This window comes from Oncorhynchus tshawytscha, linkage group LG26, assembly GCF_018296145.1.
Source record: "Oncorhynchus tshawytscha isolate Ot180627B linkage group LG26, Otsh_v2.0, whole genome shotgun sequence".
In the NCBI taxonomy this organism is placed as follows: Eukaryota; Metazoa; Chordata; class Actinopteri; order Salmoniformes; family Salmonidae; genus Oncorhynchus; species Oncorhynchus tshawytscha.
Genome location: NC_056454.1, coordinates 19,868,976 through 19,886,507, shown reverse-complemented (window position 1 = coordinate 19,886,507; position 17,532 = coordinate 19,868,976). Strand labels below are relative to the sequence as shown.

Here is a 17,532-nt window from a genome sequence, read left to right as displayed (position 1 = left end):
TCTCTGTGTGTGTGTGTGTGGTAAAATGAATAATAGTGAAGACATTATGAAATAACACATGCAATCATGTTGTAACCAGAAAAGTGTCAAACAAATCAAAATATGTTTTATATTTGAGATTCTTCAAATAGCCACCCTTTGCCTTGATGACAGCTTTGCACACTCTTTTCTCAACCAGCTTCACCTGGATGCTTTTCCAACAGCCTTGAAGGAGTTACAGAAATGCACATGCAGAGATCATGCATTCACCCACACCACATCTCACAAAGACACGGCAGTTGGAACCAAAAATCTCCAATTTGGAGTATAGACCAAAGGACACATTTCCTCTGGTCTAATGTCCATTGCTTGTGTTTCTTGGCCCAAGCAAGTCTCTTCTTCTTATTGGTGTCTTTTTAGTAATGGTTTCTCTGAACAGTTGATGTTACTTGAACTCTGTGTAGCATTCATTTGGGCTGCAATTTCTGAGGCTGGTATCTCCAATGAAGTTATCCTCTGCAGCAGAGAACTCTGGGTGTTCCTTTACTGTGATGGTCCTCATGAGAGCCAATTTCATCATATGATGATTTTTGCAACCACACTTTTCTGGATTGACTGACCTTCATGTCTTAAAGTAATGATGGACTGTTGTTTCTCTTTGCTTATTTGAGTTGTTCTTGCCATAATATGGGCTTGGTCTTTTACCAAATAGGGCTATCTTCTGTATACCACCCCTACCTTGTCACAACACAACAGATTGACTCAAATGCATTAAGAAGGAAAGAAATTCCACAAATGGACTTTTAACAGGCACACCTGTTAATTTAAATGCATTTCAGGTGACTACCTCATGAAGCTTGGTTGAGAGAATGCCAAGATAGTGCAAAGCTATTATCAAGGCAAAGGGTGGCTACTTTGAAGAATCTGAAATATATTTTGATTTAACACTTTTGTTTACTACATGATTCCATGTGTTATTTCATAGTTTTGATGTCTTCACTATTATACAATGTAGAAAATAGTACAAATAAAAACTCTTGAATGGGTAGGTGTTCTAAAACTTAACTGTAGTGTGTGTGTGTGTAACAGTTTTCCTCCTCTGAGGAGGAGTAGGAAAGATCAGACCAATGCGCAACGTGGTAAGTGTCCATATTTTAATTAAATATAACCGATATAACACAAAAGAACAAGAGAAATAAATGAAATTCTGTATGGTAAGACACAGAAAACAACTACCCACAAACCATATTGGGAAAACAGGCTGCCTAAGTATGGATCTCAATCAGAGACAACAATCGACAGCTGCCTCTGATTGGGAACCTGTCACGCCTTGGTCTTAGTATTTTGTGTTTTCTTTAATTATTTGGTCAGGCCAGGGTGTGACATGGGTTATTGTGGTGTGTTTTTGTCTTAGGGGTTTTGTGGGGTGTCTACGTAGTCTATGGCTGCCTGAGGCGGTTCTCAATCAGAGTCAGGTGATTATCGTTGTCTCTGATTGGGAACCATATTTAGGCAGCCATATTCTGTGAGTGTTTTCGTGGGTGATTGTTCCTGTCTTTGTGTTTGCACCAGATAGGGCTGTTTCGGTTTTCATCATTTCATTTCGTTAGTTTTTGTAGTTTCTGTATGTATAGGTTTTCCTTCATTAAAATATATCATGAATCATCATCACGCTGCATTTTGGTCCGATCCTTGTTCTACCTCTTCGTCAGAGGAGGAGATAGAAGAGAGCCGTTACAGAATCACCCACCACACCCGGACCAAGTGGCGTGGTAACAGGCAACAGCAGCAGCAGGAGCAGCAGCAGCTGCAGTGAGAGAGGTTGCACCACCTGGAGAAATGGACATGGGAGGAGGAACTGGACGGTAAAGGACCCTGGGCTCAGCCTGGAGAATATCGCCGCCCCAAAGAAGAACTGGAGGCGGCGAGAGCCGAGAGGCGCTGGTATGAGGAGAAGCAACAGCGGCAGCAGGAGCAACAATATCGGGACTACACTACTTGGGAGGAAATAGACAGGTGGGCTGTCGACCCAGAGAAAGTGCCGGAGCCCGCCTGGGATTCGCTGGAGCAGTGCGAAGCAGGCTATAGGAGAATGGAGTTGAAGAGAAAAGCACGGCGGCGCAGAGGGAAACCCGAAAGTCAGCCCCAAAAATTTATTGAGGGGGGGGGCTCAGGGAGAGAGTGGCAGAGTCAGGAGTCAGACCTGAGCCAACTCTCCCTGTTTATCGTGAGGAGCCAAGGAGGAGACCAGAACCAGAGCCGGTGTTAGAAGTGAGCGAAGCAGAGACTGTGAAGGAGTTAATGGGGAAATTGGAGGAGAGAGTAATGAGGGAGTTGCTAGTTTGGTGCTTTAGGTACGATATTCGTCCGACGGAGCGAGTCGGGGATTTGATGGCACCTGGGTCAGCGCTCCATACTCGTCCTGAGGTGCGTGTTAGTCGGCTGGTGAAAATTGTGCCAGCCTCACGCACTAGGCCTCCTGTGTACCTACCTAGCCTTGCACGTCCTGTGCCAGCCCTGCTCTCAGGCTCTCCAGTACACCTTCACGGTCTAGCCCATCCTGTGCCACCTCCACACTCCAGCCCTCGGGTAGCAGCTCCCCGCACCAGGCTTCCTGTGCGTGTTCTCGGTTCAGTACCACCAGTACCAGCACCACGCATCAGGCCTACAGTGCGCCTCGCCTCTCCAGCGCTGCCGGAGCCTCTCTCCTCTCCTGCGCTGCCGGAATCTCCCGCCTGTTCAGCGCAGCCAGAGCTTTTCTCCTCTCCTGCGCTGCCGGAGTCTCCTGTCTGTTCAGCGCTGCCAGAGCCTTTCTCCTCTACAGCGCTGCTGGAGTCTCCCGCCTGTTCAGCGCAGCCAGAGCCTCTCTCCTCTCCTGCGCTGCCGGATTCTCCTGCCTGTTCAGCGCAGCCTGAGCTGCCAGTCTGCATGGAGCAGCCAGAGCTTCCAGTCTGCATGGAGCAGCCAGAGCTGTCAGTCTGCATGGAGCAGCCAGAGCTGTCAGTCTGCATGGAGCAGCCAGAGATGTCAGTCTGCATGGAGCAGCCAGAGCTGTCAGTCTGCATGGAGCAGCCTGAGCTGTCAGTCTGCATGGAGCAGCCTGAGCTGTCAGTCTGCATGGAGCAGCCTGAGCTGCCAGTCTGCATGGAGCAGCCTGAGCTGCCAGTCTGCATGGAGCTGCCAGTCTGCATGGAGCAGACAGAGCTGCCAGTCTGCATGGAGCAGCCAGAGCTGTCAGTCTGCAAGGAGCAGCCAGAGCTGTCAGTCTGCATGGAGCAGCCAGAGCTACCAGGTTGCATGGAGCAGCCAGAGCAGCCAGAGCTGCCAGTCTGCATGGAGCTGCCAGTCTGCATGGAGCAGCCAGAGCTGCCAGTCTGCATGGAGCAGCCAGAGCTGCCAGTCTGCATGGAGCAGCCAGAGCAGCTAGATCCGCCAGTCAGCCAGACTCTTCCAGATCTGCCAGTCAACCAGACTCTTCCAGATCTGCCAGTCAACCAGACTCTTCCAGATCTGCCAGTCAACCAGACTCTTCCAGATCTGCCAGTCAACCAGAATCTTCCAGATCTGCCAGTCAGATCCAGAATCTTCCAGATCTGCCAGTCAACCAGACTCTTCCAGATCTGCCAGTCAACCAGACTCTTCCAGATCTGCCAGTCAACCAGACTCTTCCAGATCTGCCAGTCAACCAGACTCTTCCAGATCTGCCAGTCAACCAGACTCTTCCAGATCTGCCAGTCAACCAGACTCTTCCAGATCTGCCAGTCAACCAGACTCTTCCAGATCTGCCAGTCAACCAGACTCTTCCAGATCTGCCAGTCAACCAGACTCTTCCAGATCTGCCAGTCAACCAGACTCTTCCAGATCCGCCAGTCAACCAGGATCTGCCAAAGCCAACTACCTGCCTGGGCTTCCCCTCAGTGCCGGGCTTCCCCTCAGTCCCGAGCTTCCCCTCAGTCCCGAGCTTCCCCTCAGTCCCGGGCTGCCCCTCAGTCACGAGCTGCCCCTCAGTCACGAGCTGCCCCTCAGTCCCGAGCTGCCCCTCAGTCACGAGCTGCCCCTCAGTCCAGTGGGGTTCTGGGTGAGGACTATTAGGCCATGGTCGGCGGCGAGGGTGGATTATCCCAGGACGCGAGGGGAGGAACTATGACATTTATGGAGTGGGGTCCACGTCCCGAGCCGGAGCCGCCACCATGGACAGACGCCCACCCGGACCCTCCCTATGGTTTTGAGGTGCGTCCGGGAGTCCGCACCTTAGGGGGGTTCTGTCACGCCTTGGTCTTAGTATTTTGTGTTTTCTTTAATTATTTGGTCAGGCCAGGGTGTGACATGGGTTATTGTGGTGTGTTTTTGTCTTAGGGGTTTTGTGGGGTGTCTACGTAGTCTATGGCTGCCTGAGGCGGTTCTCAATCAGAGTCAGGTGATTATCGTTGTCTCTGATTGGGAACCATATTTAGGCAGCCATATTCTGTGAGTGTTTTCGTGGGTGATTGTTCCTGTCTTTGTGTTTGCACCAGATAGGGCTGTTTCGGTTTTCATCATTTCATTTCGTTAGTTTTTGTAGTTTCTGTATGTATAGGTTTTCCTTCATTAAAATATATCATGAATCATCATCACGCTGCATTTTGGTCCGATCCTTGTTCTACCTCTTCGTCAGAGGAGGAGATAGAAGAGAGCCGTTACAGAACCATACCAGGCCAAACACAGAAATACAACACCTAGAATACACAACATAGAATGCCCACTCCAACTCACGCACTGACCAAACTAAAACAGAGACATAAAAAGGGAACTAAGGTCAGGGCGTGACAGTGTGTGTGTGTATATATATATATAATTATTTTTATTTAACTAGGCAATTCAGTTAAAAGAACAAATTCTTATTTACATTGACGGCCTACCCCGGTCTAACCCAGATGACGCTGGGCAAATTGTGCCCGCCCTATTTGACTCTCAATCACGGCCGGATGTGATTGTAAAACAGAACCAGGGACTGTAGTGATGCCTCTTGCACTGAGATGCAGTGCCTTAGACCACTGCGCCACTCGGGAGCCCATGTATATATATGACATTTCAAACCTTTTTTTTGCTGTCCTTTTTGCCATTTATGAATGTGTTATTCAATGCGTTCTATGGCTTTAGTAATAATGGCCAAAAATCTATATTTTAGCCCAATCTTTTAATTTTTTATTATACTTAAAGTTGACTTAAAATTCCAAATCAGATAGCTAAATTATCCATAGTATGACCCTTTTTAAAAACCATTCCAGAGTCAGTTTAGCACCCCCCTCCCCAACGTCTTAGACTAAGGAATTAAAACGATGGTTTTGGAGCGAGAGAATATACACTTTTTTTCCATTTTCAAGCAGCTAGTAGGAGAGGTGCCACTATATAAATTACTAACTGAATAATTCAAATCTCAAAAGTGATTTCCTACATTGCACCAGAGGAGTAGTAACTAAATACCCTCCCTCCCCCATATACCTGTGATGGGGAATGTATTACTGTACTTGGGTCCTTGTTGAGTAAGTGCTTTGCTGAGGCTGTGTAGTGCTGCTAGGTGTCTGTGGCATTGCCTGATATTGACTACTGTAGGTCCCCTTTCTCCCTGTCTAGGCCAGTGCAGCCCCCCTCCTCAGAGGCCCAGGCAGGACAGAGAAGGTAGGCCCCCTCTATTAGTTTCCATAGGGAGTAATACTGCGAGGATGTGTCTTTCATGCAACTGGCTGTCATCTTGAATCTAAATGTTGTCTAGGCAGTCATTATGCATCTACGTGTTATTTGTTTTATCAAGAATAATGCAGCTAATGTTACTGCCATGATTAGGAGCCATATTGGATCTAAATGTTATAAAGCCAACAGTCAAGCCATCCGATCAGGCTATTTTTGTTTGGCTTTTCTCCAAAAAGTGTTATTGGTAATGGGTAATGCACTGGCTGCCTGAGTTTTAGATCTAAGGTTCTTCTATTGGGGTTTTAAATACAAGTCAGACATGCTTTTAAGTTATGTACCCAGTAGGTCCCTCAAGTCCTCTGGCACTGACTGGCCTTTTAACTATCCCAAAGCCTAGGACTAAGGCATGGAGAGGCATAGCCTGCCAGAGAACCTGAGCAGGGCTGAAACTGTGATCTTAAAACACATCTTTTTAGCTTTACTTTTCCTTCGTGTTTTTTAGTTTGTCCTTCTTCTTTTTTTCCCCTTATGTTTGTTGCGTAGTAAAAATGTAATTTATTTTCATTATTTAAATGTTTTTTTCCCCTGTAAAGCACATTGCGTTGCATTCTACATCTGAAGTGTGCTACATAAATATAGCTTGATTTAATGATTGCATTGGGGAGCCCATCCATTAGCAATGTATACCACGTGCATGATGAGATGCTTAGGCCTTATTAAAAAGAAATGTGTTTTGCATCGGTCAACTTCAGCCATTCCATTAGCTTGTGAGGCATTCATCTATAACAGTAAATAGATACTTGCACACTTTTGAGTGCTCCATTGTTTTAAGTGCAACTTTTTTGACCAGGAGATATTTTTCAGTTTGGATAGGTGTACACAAGCTAGCCAACACCAACCCTAGTTCTGGTCCTTGCCCCCCCTTTCTTCTCCCCTGCCTTGACCTTGAGTGCCTCCAGTGCTGTCAGCCTGCCAAGTTTACATACACGGCATGACCAAAAGTATGTGGACACCAGCTCGTCAAACATCACATTCCAAAATCATGGTCATTAATATAGAGTTGGTTCCCTCCTTTGCTGCTATAACAGCCTCCATTCCTTCTTGGAAGGCTTTCCAGTAGATATTGGAACATTGTACAAGGTATAAATCTGTCGTTCTGCCCCTGAACAGGCAGTTAACCGACTGTTCCTAGGCCGTCATTGAAAATAAGAATTTGTTCTTAACTGACTTGCCTAGTAAAATAAAGGTAGAATAAAAAAGTAAAATAAATAAAAAATGGCCATGCTGAAACAGAAAAGGGCCTTCCCCAGGCTTGTATGCGGTTTCTTGACCATGAAGCTCCCGACAAACAGTTGTACTGACGTTGCTTCCAGTGTTGCAACCGAGGACAGACGATTTTTACGAGCTACGTGCTTCAGCATTTGGTGGTACCGTTCCATGAGCTTGTGTGGCCTACCACTTCGTGTCTGAGCCGTTGTTGCGCCTAGACATTTTCACTTAACAATAACAGCACTTACAGTTGACCAGCTGCTCTAGCAGGGATACATTTTATGAATTGACTTGTTAGAAATCACTGAGCAGTACCAGTCAAACATTTGGACACACCTACTCATTCAAGGGTTTTTCTTTATTTTTACTATTTTCTACATTGAATCATTTAGTAATCAAAATTATTAAAAACATCCAAATATATTTTACAATTTACAAAACAAAAACTGTAGCCACAGTTTGCCTTGATAACAGCTTTGCACACAATTGGCATTCTCTCATCCAGCTTCAAGAGGAATGCTTTTCCAACAGTCTTGAAGGAGTTCCCACATGCTGAGCACTGCTTTTCCTTCACTCTGCGGTCCGACTCATCCCAAACCATCTCAAATTGGTTGAGGTCGGGGGATTGTGGAGGCCAGGTTATCTGTTGCAGCATGCCATCACTCTCCTTTGTCAATAGCCCTTACACAACCTGGAGGTGTGTTTTGGGTCATTGTCCTGTTGAAAAACAAATGACAGTCCCACTTAGCGCTAACCAGATGGGATGGCGTATTGCTGCAGAATGCTGTGGTAGCCATGCTGGTTAAGTGTGCCTTGAATTATAAATAAATCACTGATGGTGTCACCAACAAATCACCCCTACACCATCACACCACCACCTCCATCCTTCATGGTGGGAACCACACATGCAGAGATCATCCGTTCACCTACTCTAAGTCTCACAAAGACACGGCGGTTGGAACCAAAAGTCGCAAATTTTGACTCATCAGACCAAAGGATAGATTTCCACAGTTCTAATGCCCATTGCTTGTGTTTCTTGGCCCAAGCAAGTCTCTTCTTCTTATTGGTGTCCTTTTAGTAGTGGTTTCTTTGTCGCAATTCGACTATGAAGACCTGATTCACGCAGTCTCTTCTGAACAGTTGATGTGGAGAACTCTGAAGCTTTTTTGGGGCTGCAATCTGAGGCTGGTAACTCTAATGAACTTATCCTCTGCAGCAGAGGTAACTCTGGGTTTTCCTGTCCTGTGGCGGTCCGCATGAGAGCCAGTTTCATCATGGCGCTTGATGGTTTTTTCGACTGCATTTGAAGAAACTTTCAAAGTTATTGACCTTTTCTGGATTGACTGACCTTCATGTCTTAAAATAGTGATGGACTGTCATTTCTCTATGCTTATTTGAGCTGTTCTTGCCATAATACGGACTTGGTCTATTAACAAATAGGGATATCTTCTGTATACCCACTTTGTCACAACACAACTGAATGGCTCAAATGCATTAAGAAGGAATGAAATTCCACAAATGGACTTTTAAGAAGGCACACCTGTTAATTGAAATGCGTTCCAGGTGACGACATCATGAAGCTGGTTGAGAATGCCAAGAGGCATAGGGTGGCTACTTTGAAGAATCTAAAATACAAAATATGTTTTGATTTGTTTAACACTTTTTTTGTGTAATTTCATAGTTTTGATGTCTTCACTATTGTTCTACAATGTAGAAAGTACTAAAAAGAAAGAAAAACACTTGAATGAGTAGGTGTGTCCAAACTTTTGACTGGTACTGTATATAGTATAGCCCTTCTCTCTCCCAGGGGAAGGGAGTTCCACATGGGGGAGGAGGGGATACAGAGAAGCGGGTCATTTGGGTTTCTCCCTCAATGTAGGACATGTTACATCACCAGCTAGAGACTTCCGAGGAATTCAGAGCTGAAAGATTTAATGTTACCTCATAGGGCCAGAGAAGTGGTCACCAATAGAGATGGGGGGGAAAATTGACAGTTACATATCGGGATATTATTTTTTCGCTAGTTGACTGTACCTGCACCATTTTTGTTTTCAGCCCTTTTTATTGCCATGACTGATCAATAGTAGTTCTCTCTCTTATCTCTCTGCAGCAGACATGGTGAGCAATATGTTTGGAACATCAAATCGCAATAGAATCACAGTATCGAATTGCAATTATTATTATTTTATTTTTTTAACTAGGCAAGTCAGTTAAGAACAATTTTTTTTTTACAATGATGTCCTACCGCTGCCAAACCCAGACGACGCTGGGCCAATTGTGCGCAGCCCCGTGTATGGCAATACATGCCGTATCGGCACCAAAGTATAGTTATAATCTATCGTTAGTTCCCTGGGAATTCCCAGTCCTAGTCACCAACATTGTTCCTGGAGAGCTACAGGGCTAGAGCAGTGGGTTATATGGCCTACGTCAGATTCATAATACAACACGACTTTGTCACTAATAGCTTAACTCTGGTATAATTGGGGTTCAGTCAGAGAACACTTGGTATTGTTTAGTGTTCTGCCTCTTATCTGTCTGTCCTGTAGAAGGTATTCTCTGTTAGCTTGTCTGCCGTTTGCTCTGTGTCTCTGCCAATCTGTTCCAGCCTAGAGAAGCTGGAGCGCCTAGCTCTCTGGAGGGAACAAATGAACGAGAGCGGGAGGAAGGAAGGATTGGAACAGGGATAGGAGGGGGAGAGAGGCCAATGGGTTCAGAGTGCTTTGCTTCAGCACAGCAGCGTGTGTGTGCATGCGTGTGTGCGTGCGTGTGTGCGTGCGTGCGTGCGTGCGAGCGAGCAGTGCACAGGCAGCCTCAGCAGTGAGATCAGTGTTTCTACTGTAGTCTCTCTTGCTGTGGCAGACCTCCGTGGTGACATACGATTAGCCTTTGTTTTCACAACCGCACTGTGAGTGTATTTATTTGTGTACGTTGTTATAGTTGGTGTTTATTTGTAAGATGTGTGTATTTGTATAGGAGAGGGGTGGAGCAGTAGAGTGGAGTATGTTTGTTTTGTAGCCTATATGGGGTGTCTTATTTTTTTTGGTTTATATCGGGGTGGGTGGGGGTAATTTTGGTGACAGCGGTGCTTGCTCTTTCACTCACACACACCCACACAATTCAGGGATGCTCTAGCATTCAGAATCAACAGTCCTTTAGTTCTTTGCCATAGCTACTCGCTCTATTTTTATCCCATGAAAAAAAGCACCCTTAGGTTATTTCCACACATTTTTGCTTTTGTGAATGAAAGTCTTTTTTTTTTTTTATGTGTCGTGTTTTGTTCCACCCTATGTTTAACCCTCTCCTCCTGTGTCTCTGTGTGTGCAGGGCGATAAAAGCGTTTCAGGAAGTGCTCTATGTTGACCCCAGTTTCTCCCGAGCCACGGAGATCCACATGAGACTGGGCCTCATGTTTAAAGGCAACACCGATTATGAGTCAAGTCTAAAGGTATGTACTGCTAATACTACTACTATTAGTACTACTATTATTAGTACAACTGCTTCTACTACTACTATTGGTACTACTGCTGCTACTACTATAACTGGTACAGCACAGTATAAGCCTGGGTATGTAGCATAGCTAGCACTGTACACACCCCTATGGACATCGCCTGCACACACAGCAGCCCTCCCGGACCAGGAGTGACCTAGTGCCCCAGTGCCCCAGTCCCTCGTGGCTCAGTTGGTAGAGCATGGCCTTTGCAATGCCAGGGTTGTGGTTTTGATTCCCACGTGGGACCAGTATGAATAAAGTATGAAAATCATTGTACTCACTACTGTAAGTCACTCTGGATAAGAGCGTCTGCTAAATGACTGAAATGTCATGTAAATATCAACAGGCCCCGCCCTCGGTAACTAATGGGGTTAGCAGCCTCTCTTCTACCTGTTCAAAGCAGGTCCTCTATGACCCTATGGTAAAATATGAGACAGGCTATCTTCCCTGCTGGATTAAGTGTAAGAATAGTGTGTTGTTTGGTGGGTGTGTAGACCTGTGTTGTGCCATTGACACTATAAGCCAGGGTGGCTCTCTGTTTCTATTCCCTTGTGAATGTATACTTTTGTTTTGTCCAGACCAGACAGAGAAATGCACACACCAACCTGAGGGCTTCTGACCCAGACAGTGTTGGAGCTGCCATACATTTGATAGGTGTTAGGTGTGTGCATGTGCATTTGATAGGTGTGCTCTTATTCCCAGTAGAGCTCATAGAAGGGTTAGCTGTAGTAGTCTGTCTGCTTTTGACTGTTTCTGAGTAGTCTTTTACAGCCAGCCAAGGCTGTAACTATGGTTTGCATGCAGTATATTTGCTAATGGTCATAGTCCTGAGGGATCTGTCCAAATAAGGCCGCTTCAGCTGCAGCTTTCCCTCCCAGCATGTTGAATTCCATCACCCTAGACAGTAGTGTTGTCACGATACCCGTATCGCGATACTACAATACCAGATTTTGTATTGGCAATAAAGAAAACAAGAAGCAGACTTTTCTCTATGGCCCTTTAGCGTACTTTTGTAAAATATTATGTGCTATAGCTTGCAAGTGAAACAAATGTGACTCTGGGTGACAACCTAAGGCATTTTGTTTTCCAACATTTTCCAACATTATGACTGTTTTCCTCAAGAAATACAGTCCGCCTCATGTTTTGTTTCCTTTGCTCCCATACTTCTCAGTACTAGATTGTGACTTACTGTAAATACCTGTTGTAGCTTCACTACATAGCTGGGTTGGCTGTGGATGGATACACACGTTTGCGTCTGATTCATGTGCTACTGAAAGAGGTCAGAGGAGCCATGTTCTCTCTGAAGTCCCAGACCTAGGGCAGCAACAGCACTATGTCTGGGAGTAAAGGGATACTTTGGGATTTTACTTTCCCAAAGTCCGACTTGGGTATAAAAATGTTATGTCTCTGTGTCCAGTATGAAGGAAGTTAGCATGCTAGAAAATATCCATAGACTAGCATTGGCTCGCAAAACTACCTCTAACTTCCTTATACTGGACACCGAGACATAAAAATGCTATCCACAATAGGGTTGGGTGTTGTCCAGATTTTGATAGTCATAACTTTTTTGTACCATACATACCATAATGCTGTATAACTGAATGTGCACACAAGGGGTGCTATTTCCAAAAATATATACTTTTTTATGCACAAAAAAGTTTACGCAACAGGGATCTTGATCCAGGACGAGACTGAATATCTCTGCTGTAACCAAAGAACCTTGATCTTGACATCTAGCAAGTTAGCAAACCACATGCATAGCTGGAGACATGAGCTGGATAGAATTGGACAAATCTTACATTTCTTATAGTTCTATTTAACTATGTGTACTGGATAAAAATATAAACGCAACCATTTTTACTGAGTTATAGTTTATATAAGGAAATCAGTCAATTGAAATAAATAAATTAGGCCCTATGTATTTCACATAACTGGGCAGGGGCGCAGCCATAGGCCCACCCACTTGGGAGCCAGGCCCAGCCAATCAGAATGAGTTTCCCCCCCACAAAAAGGCTTTATTACAGACAGAAAAACGTATCTAAAATGATGTTGGTAGGGAAATTAACATTAAATTCTCTGGCAAAAACTCTGGTTGACATTCCTGCCAATTGCACGCTCCCTCAACTTGAGACAACTGTGACATTGTGTTGTGTGACAAAATGACAGATTTTAGAGTCCTTTTATTGACCCCAGCACAAGATGCACCTGTGTTTTTATCATGCTGTTTAACTTCTTGATGCACCCATCCCGTTACCGGGATCATTTTCGTTAACATCCGCTGAATTGCAGAGCGCCAAATTCTAATTAAATTACTAAAAATATTTAATTTTCATGTAAGTAGATTGGTCACGAAAGTCAGAAAAGCAATAAAATGAATCACTTACCTTTGATGATCTTCGGATGTTTGCACTCACGAGACTCCCAGTTACACAATAAATGTTCCTTTTGTTCCATAAAGATTATTTTTATATCCAAAAACGCGCCAACCAAATGGAGGTTATGTTCAGAAATCCACAGGCTCGAGAGATCAAGACCGGGCAGACGAAAATACCAAATAGTATCCGTAAAGTTCGTAGAAACATGTCAAACGTTTTTTATAATCAATCCTCAGGTTGTTTTTACAATATATCATCGATAATATTTCAACTGGGACTGTAGCTTCTTCAATAGGAGAGAGCGAGAAAATGTCTGCTCCAAGCTGCTCAAGCATGCAAACGCTGCTGGCACCCAGCCATCCAATGACGCAATGTGATCTTTCTCGCTCATTTTTCTAAATAAAAGCCTGAAACTATGTCTAAAGACTGTTCACACCATGGGGAAGCCATAGGAAAATGAATCTGGTTGATATCCCTTGAAATGGAGCGACAGTAGGCATTGGAACAGAGAGCTTTCAGGAAAAACAGCACTTCCGGGTTGGATTTCCTGCAATATCGGTTCTGTTATAGTCACAGATAATATTTTAACAGTTTTGGAAACTTTAGAGTGTTTTCTATCCCAATCTGACAATTATATGCATATTCTAGATTCTGGGCCAGTTTCATTTGGGTATGTTTTTTTCATCCAAACATCAAAGTACTGCCCCCTACACTCAACAGGATAATCTAATGTTTATTCAGTTTCTTGATATGCCACACCTGTCAAGTGGATGGATTATCTTGGCAAATGAGAAATGTTCAGTAACATGGATGTAAACAAATGTGTACACATAAGTTCAGTGAAATAAGCTTTTTGTGTGTGTGAAACATTTCTGTAATCTTTTTTTTCAGCTCATGAAACATGGGTCCAATACTTTACATGTTGCGTTTATATTTCTGTTCAGTATATATAAAATACACGTCTTAAAATGTAGACCAATCGATTGGTCGAAAGAACAGACAACTCAGTTGACATTGATTTTATTTATTTATTCGGGGACTAAGCTGTCCCTTACTAAAAAATTACCTTTGGTGACGGTCTGTTCTCTCGAACCAAATGATTGATTGAACATTTTAAACAGGTATTTTTCCATATATAGATGCATCCTATGTGTTTTAATCAAATCAACTATATGCACTGAGCTTGTCTGATGCTATAAGCCCACTGTTTGATTAAATAATTAAGAGACACAAATGACTAGATGGAGTCCTACTGCAATTGATTTGGTTGTGCCGATCACAGACTTGCTGTGTTGTGTAAAAAAAGAATAATGAAAAATAAAATAAATGACCAGCGAGTGACTGTGACTAGCACCCGTAGTCTCATACCTACTGCAGCGACCACCACAGAACATCAAGTGTTTATCGCCCTATCCCTCTCTCATGCCTACTGCAGCGACCACCACAGAACATCAAGTGTTCATTGCCCTGTCCCTCTCTCATACCTGCTGCAGCGACCACCACAGAACATCACCAGTGTTTATCGCCCTGTCCCTCTCTCATACCTGCTGCAGCGACCACCACAGAACATCAAGTGTTCATCGCCCTGTCCCTCTCTCATACCTGCTGCAGCGACCACCACAGAACTTCAAGTGTTCATCGCCCTGTCCCTCTCTCATACCTGCTGCAGCGACCACCACAGAACATCAACAGTGTTTATCGCCCTGTCCCTCTCTCATACCTGCTGCAGCGACCACCACAGAACATCACCAGTGTTTGTTGCCCTGTCCCTCTCTCATACCTGCTGCAGCGACCACCACAGAACATTATGTTTATCGTGTTGCTGAAGCTGCAACACAATTACAATAATTTCTGACTGAAAAGTTCTGTTACCAAAATGCCTCGTTTGTTAACGAAAAACATTCCCTTTTCCCTTGACCTTTGCTCTCTTTACGTGACACGTGTATGCATCGATAGGGCCGGACCTATAGCATATCATAATCACATAAAAAAATTGGTTATAACAAGCTCTGAACACCGTAACGCGTGACAGCAAAATGGATGTAGAGGACGTGAAAAATTAACATGAAACGGGGCTTGTTTACTGGTTTCTCAGGAGTTAAAGGGAGAGTCAGATGTGTGGAATAAATTTGACTAGTTGTGGAAAATACTGGAGATCAAGTAAGAGAAGATGAGGAGCTGCTTGCATATTGTGTGTCCCAAACAGGTGCTGTTAGATTACAATATAACTTCTCTGACCATTTGGAACAATGTAAACAACATTTAAATAAATTTAGCGTACAAGAGTTTTTTTGTTTTGGTTAAACCTTTTTTACAGCAAAGACTAAAAACAATTGCATGAATTTGTGAATGCAATTGCCAAAATGGAACGGTTGATTTATTGTTTACGCTAATTATTCAAGGGTCGTTTTGATGTTGTCCGATTTAGGCATGGCTCGCAGTCAACGTTCCAATTCATCCCAAAGGTGTTCGATGGGGTTGAGGTCAGGGCTCTGTGCAGGCCAGTCAAGTCCTTCCACACGGATCTCGACAAACTATTTCTGTATGGTTCCCGCTTTGTGCACGGGAGCAACGTCATGCTGAAACAGGAAAGGGCCTTCCCCAAACTGTTGCCACAAAGTTGGAAGCACAGAATCATCTAGAATGTCATTGTATTGGTCACATACACATGGTTAGCAGATGTTAATGCGAGTGTAGCGAAATGCTTGTATGCTGTGGCATTAAGATTTCCCAACAATGGAACTAAGGGGCGTATCCCGAACCATGGAAAAACAACCCCAGACCATTATTCCTCCTCCGCCAAACTTTACAGTTGGCATCATCATCAGACTGACAGATGCAGAAGCGTGATTCATCACTCCAGAGAACGCGTTTCCACTGCTCTAGAGTCCAATGGCGGCGAGCTTTACAAGACTCCAGCTGTCGCTTGGCATTGAGCATGGTGATCTTAGGCTTGTGTGCGGCTGCTCGGCCATGGAAACCCATTTCATGAAACTCCCGACGAACAGTTATTTTGCGGACGTTGTCTCCAGAGGCAGTTTGGAACTCTGTAGTGAGTGTTGCAACTGAGGACAGGCTATTTGTACACGTTATGCACTTCAGCATTCGGCAGTCCCATTCTGTGAGCTTGTGTGGCCTACCACTTCGCGGCTGAGCCGTTGTTGCTCCTAGACGTTTACACTTCACAATAACATCTATCTATCTAAACTCATACTGTCGTTATATGGTATATTGCTGAAGCTCATGCAAACTAGACGCTTGCGAAAGGCACTCATTCAATATAACATCTGTGATCTCAATCTTGCTAGCTCCTATTTGTGCCCTTTCCTCTATTCCAAAGTAACGTTGTATACATACAGACATGTTAAGCTCCTACATTGTGGGAGGCAACCCTTTTTGTCTTGAGAGACTAAGAGCCATGGGGAGATTGTACACAGGATGGGTTCTCTCAGACTGGTGAGATGGGCCAGGATGGACACCCTTCCCTGGGAGAGGAGGGGAAAGAGCCAGGTGTCTAGTGTTTTTGGTCCTGCCCTGGTTTGCCCTTGATTGGCTGCTGACTGTGTGTGTGTACAAGAAGCCGTATTCAACTGAACAGGCTTCACACGTGCTGCACGTCCTCCCTTGCCTTAGTCACATACACTTCCCACTGAGCTCTACGGCACCCTGCCAGCCACACAGGCGTGCACACACACACACACACTGGCCCAGTTATCTATGGAGAGAAGGAGGAGGAGGTGTGAGCAGAGAGAGGGAGAGAGAAAATAATAGGGTAGGGAGGAGAGATGGAGAGGGTATGAGTAGAGGGAAAAGAGGAATGAGAAGGGAGGCTGAGTGATGAGCGTGTAAAGGAGGAGAGAGAGAAGGGAGGGGTGGAGACCTCAAAGCATACGGCCTTTTCCTCCTTCATGACAGAGCGGGGGGACGAGGGAGGAAGGCAGTGGTAAGTTTTCTGGATGGAGAAAAGGCTTAGCCATAGTAACAGTTTAGAAATGCTGTTAGTATTTTCAAGTAAAAGGAATCAATGAGCCAACCTATGGAAACACTCAGCCATTTTGCATAGAATTTATGTCTTGCCAGTTACCAACAGCTGTTACTGTACTTACAACTCACACCTACTCCACAATGTAAGCTGTGAGAAAGGCAGAACCCAGAGAGTGAGAGGGAGGATGAGAGTAATTGACTGGTGCATATTAGTCAGGTGATGAGAATCCTCCTTCCTGTGTGACCATAGAGCAGATTCTCAGCTGGAGGAGAGCGAGAGAGAGGGGGAGGAAGAGGAGAGAGGGTGTCTGCCTGCCTGCCTGGAGTTATTGTCATCTCTCCTCTCTAGTGCTGCCGTCTGCTCAATAGGAATCAGTGACACAGAGAACGGAGAGAGTGGAGAGAGAGAGAGAGGGGGGAGGAAAGGCAAGCTGACAATCCTGCTGCATTATCTGCCTGGTAGTGGAGCGATAGAGAGCTATAGAGGGAGGGAAAGGGAGAGAAGAAGAGGGCTGCTGGAGGATGTAATGGCGTTTAAGGGAGTTCCTGCAACCGCACAAAAGGCTTGGCATGTATGGTAATGTATTGCATTTGTGTTTGATGTGGTGATATATTCTCGATGACCAGTGTGTATGTTATTGATTAGGTGTGTGTGGCTTTGAAGATATCTGTGTGTTTGACCCAGTTAAATCTCCCACTTCTCGGTTGGTGTGTGTGTGACAGTAATGACTGTGTGTGTTAGCAGTGGCTCACTCCCTGCCAGCC

General features: G+C 44.8%; 1 protein-coding gene across 6 annotated transcripts in view; it reads left to right on the top strand.

The window, feature by feature from the left end:
• kdm6a (lysine (K)-specific demethylase 6A) overlaps window positions 1-17,532 on the top strand; it is a 94,370-nt gene that overhangs the window by 30,250 nt on the left and 46,588 nt on the right. Inside the window, exons 6-7 of one of the 6 annotated variants that reach the window (XM_024389149.2) lie at window positions 5,593-5,637; window positions 10,243-10,363. In XM_024389149.2, coding sequence (XP_024244917.1) covers window positions 5,593-5,637; window positions 10,243-10,363 — 166 coding nt within the window. Of the gene's footprint in view, window positions 1-5,571; window positions 5,638-9,802; window positions 9,824-10,242; window positions 10,364-17,079; window positions 17,345-17,532 lie in introns of those variants that run through there. The other 5 variants (XM_024389148.2, XM_024389151.2, XM_024389150.2 and 2 more) reach the window with 5 other exon arrangements.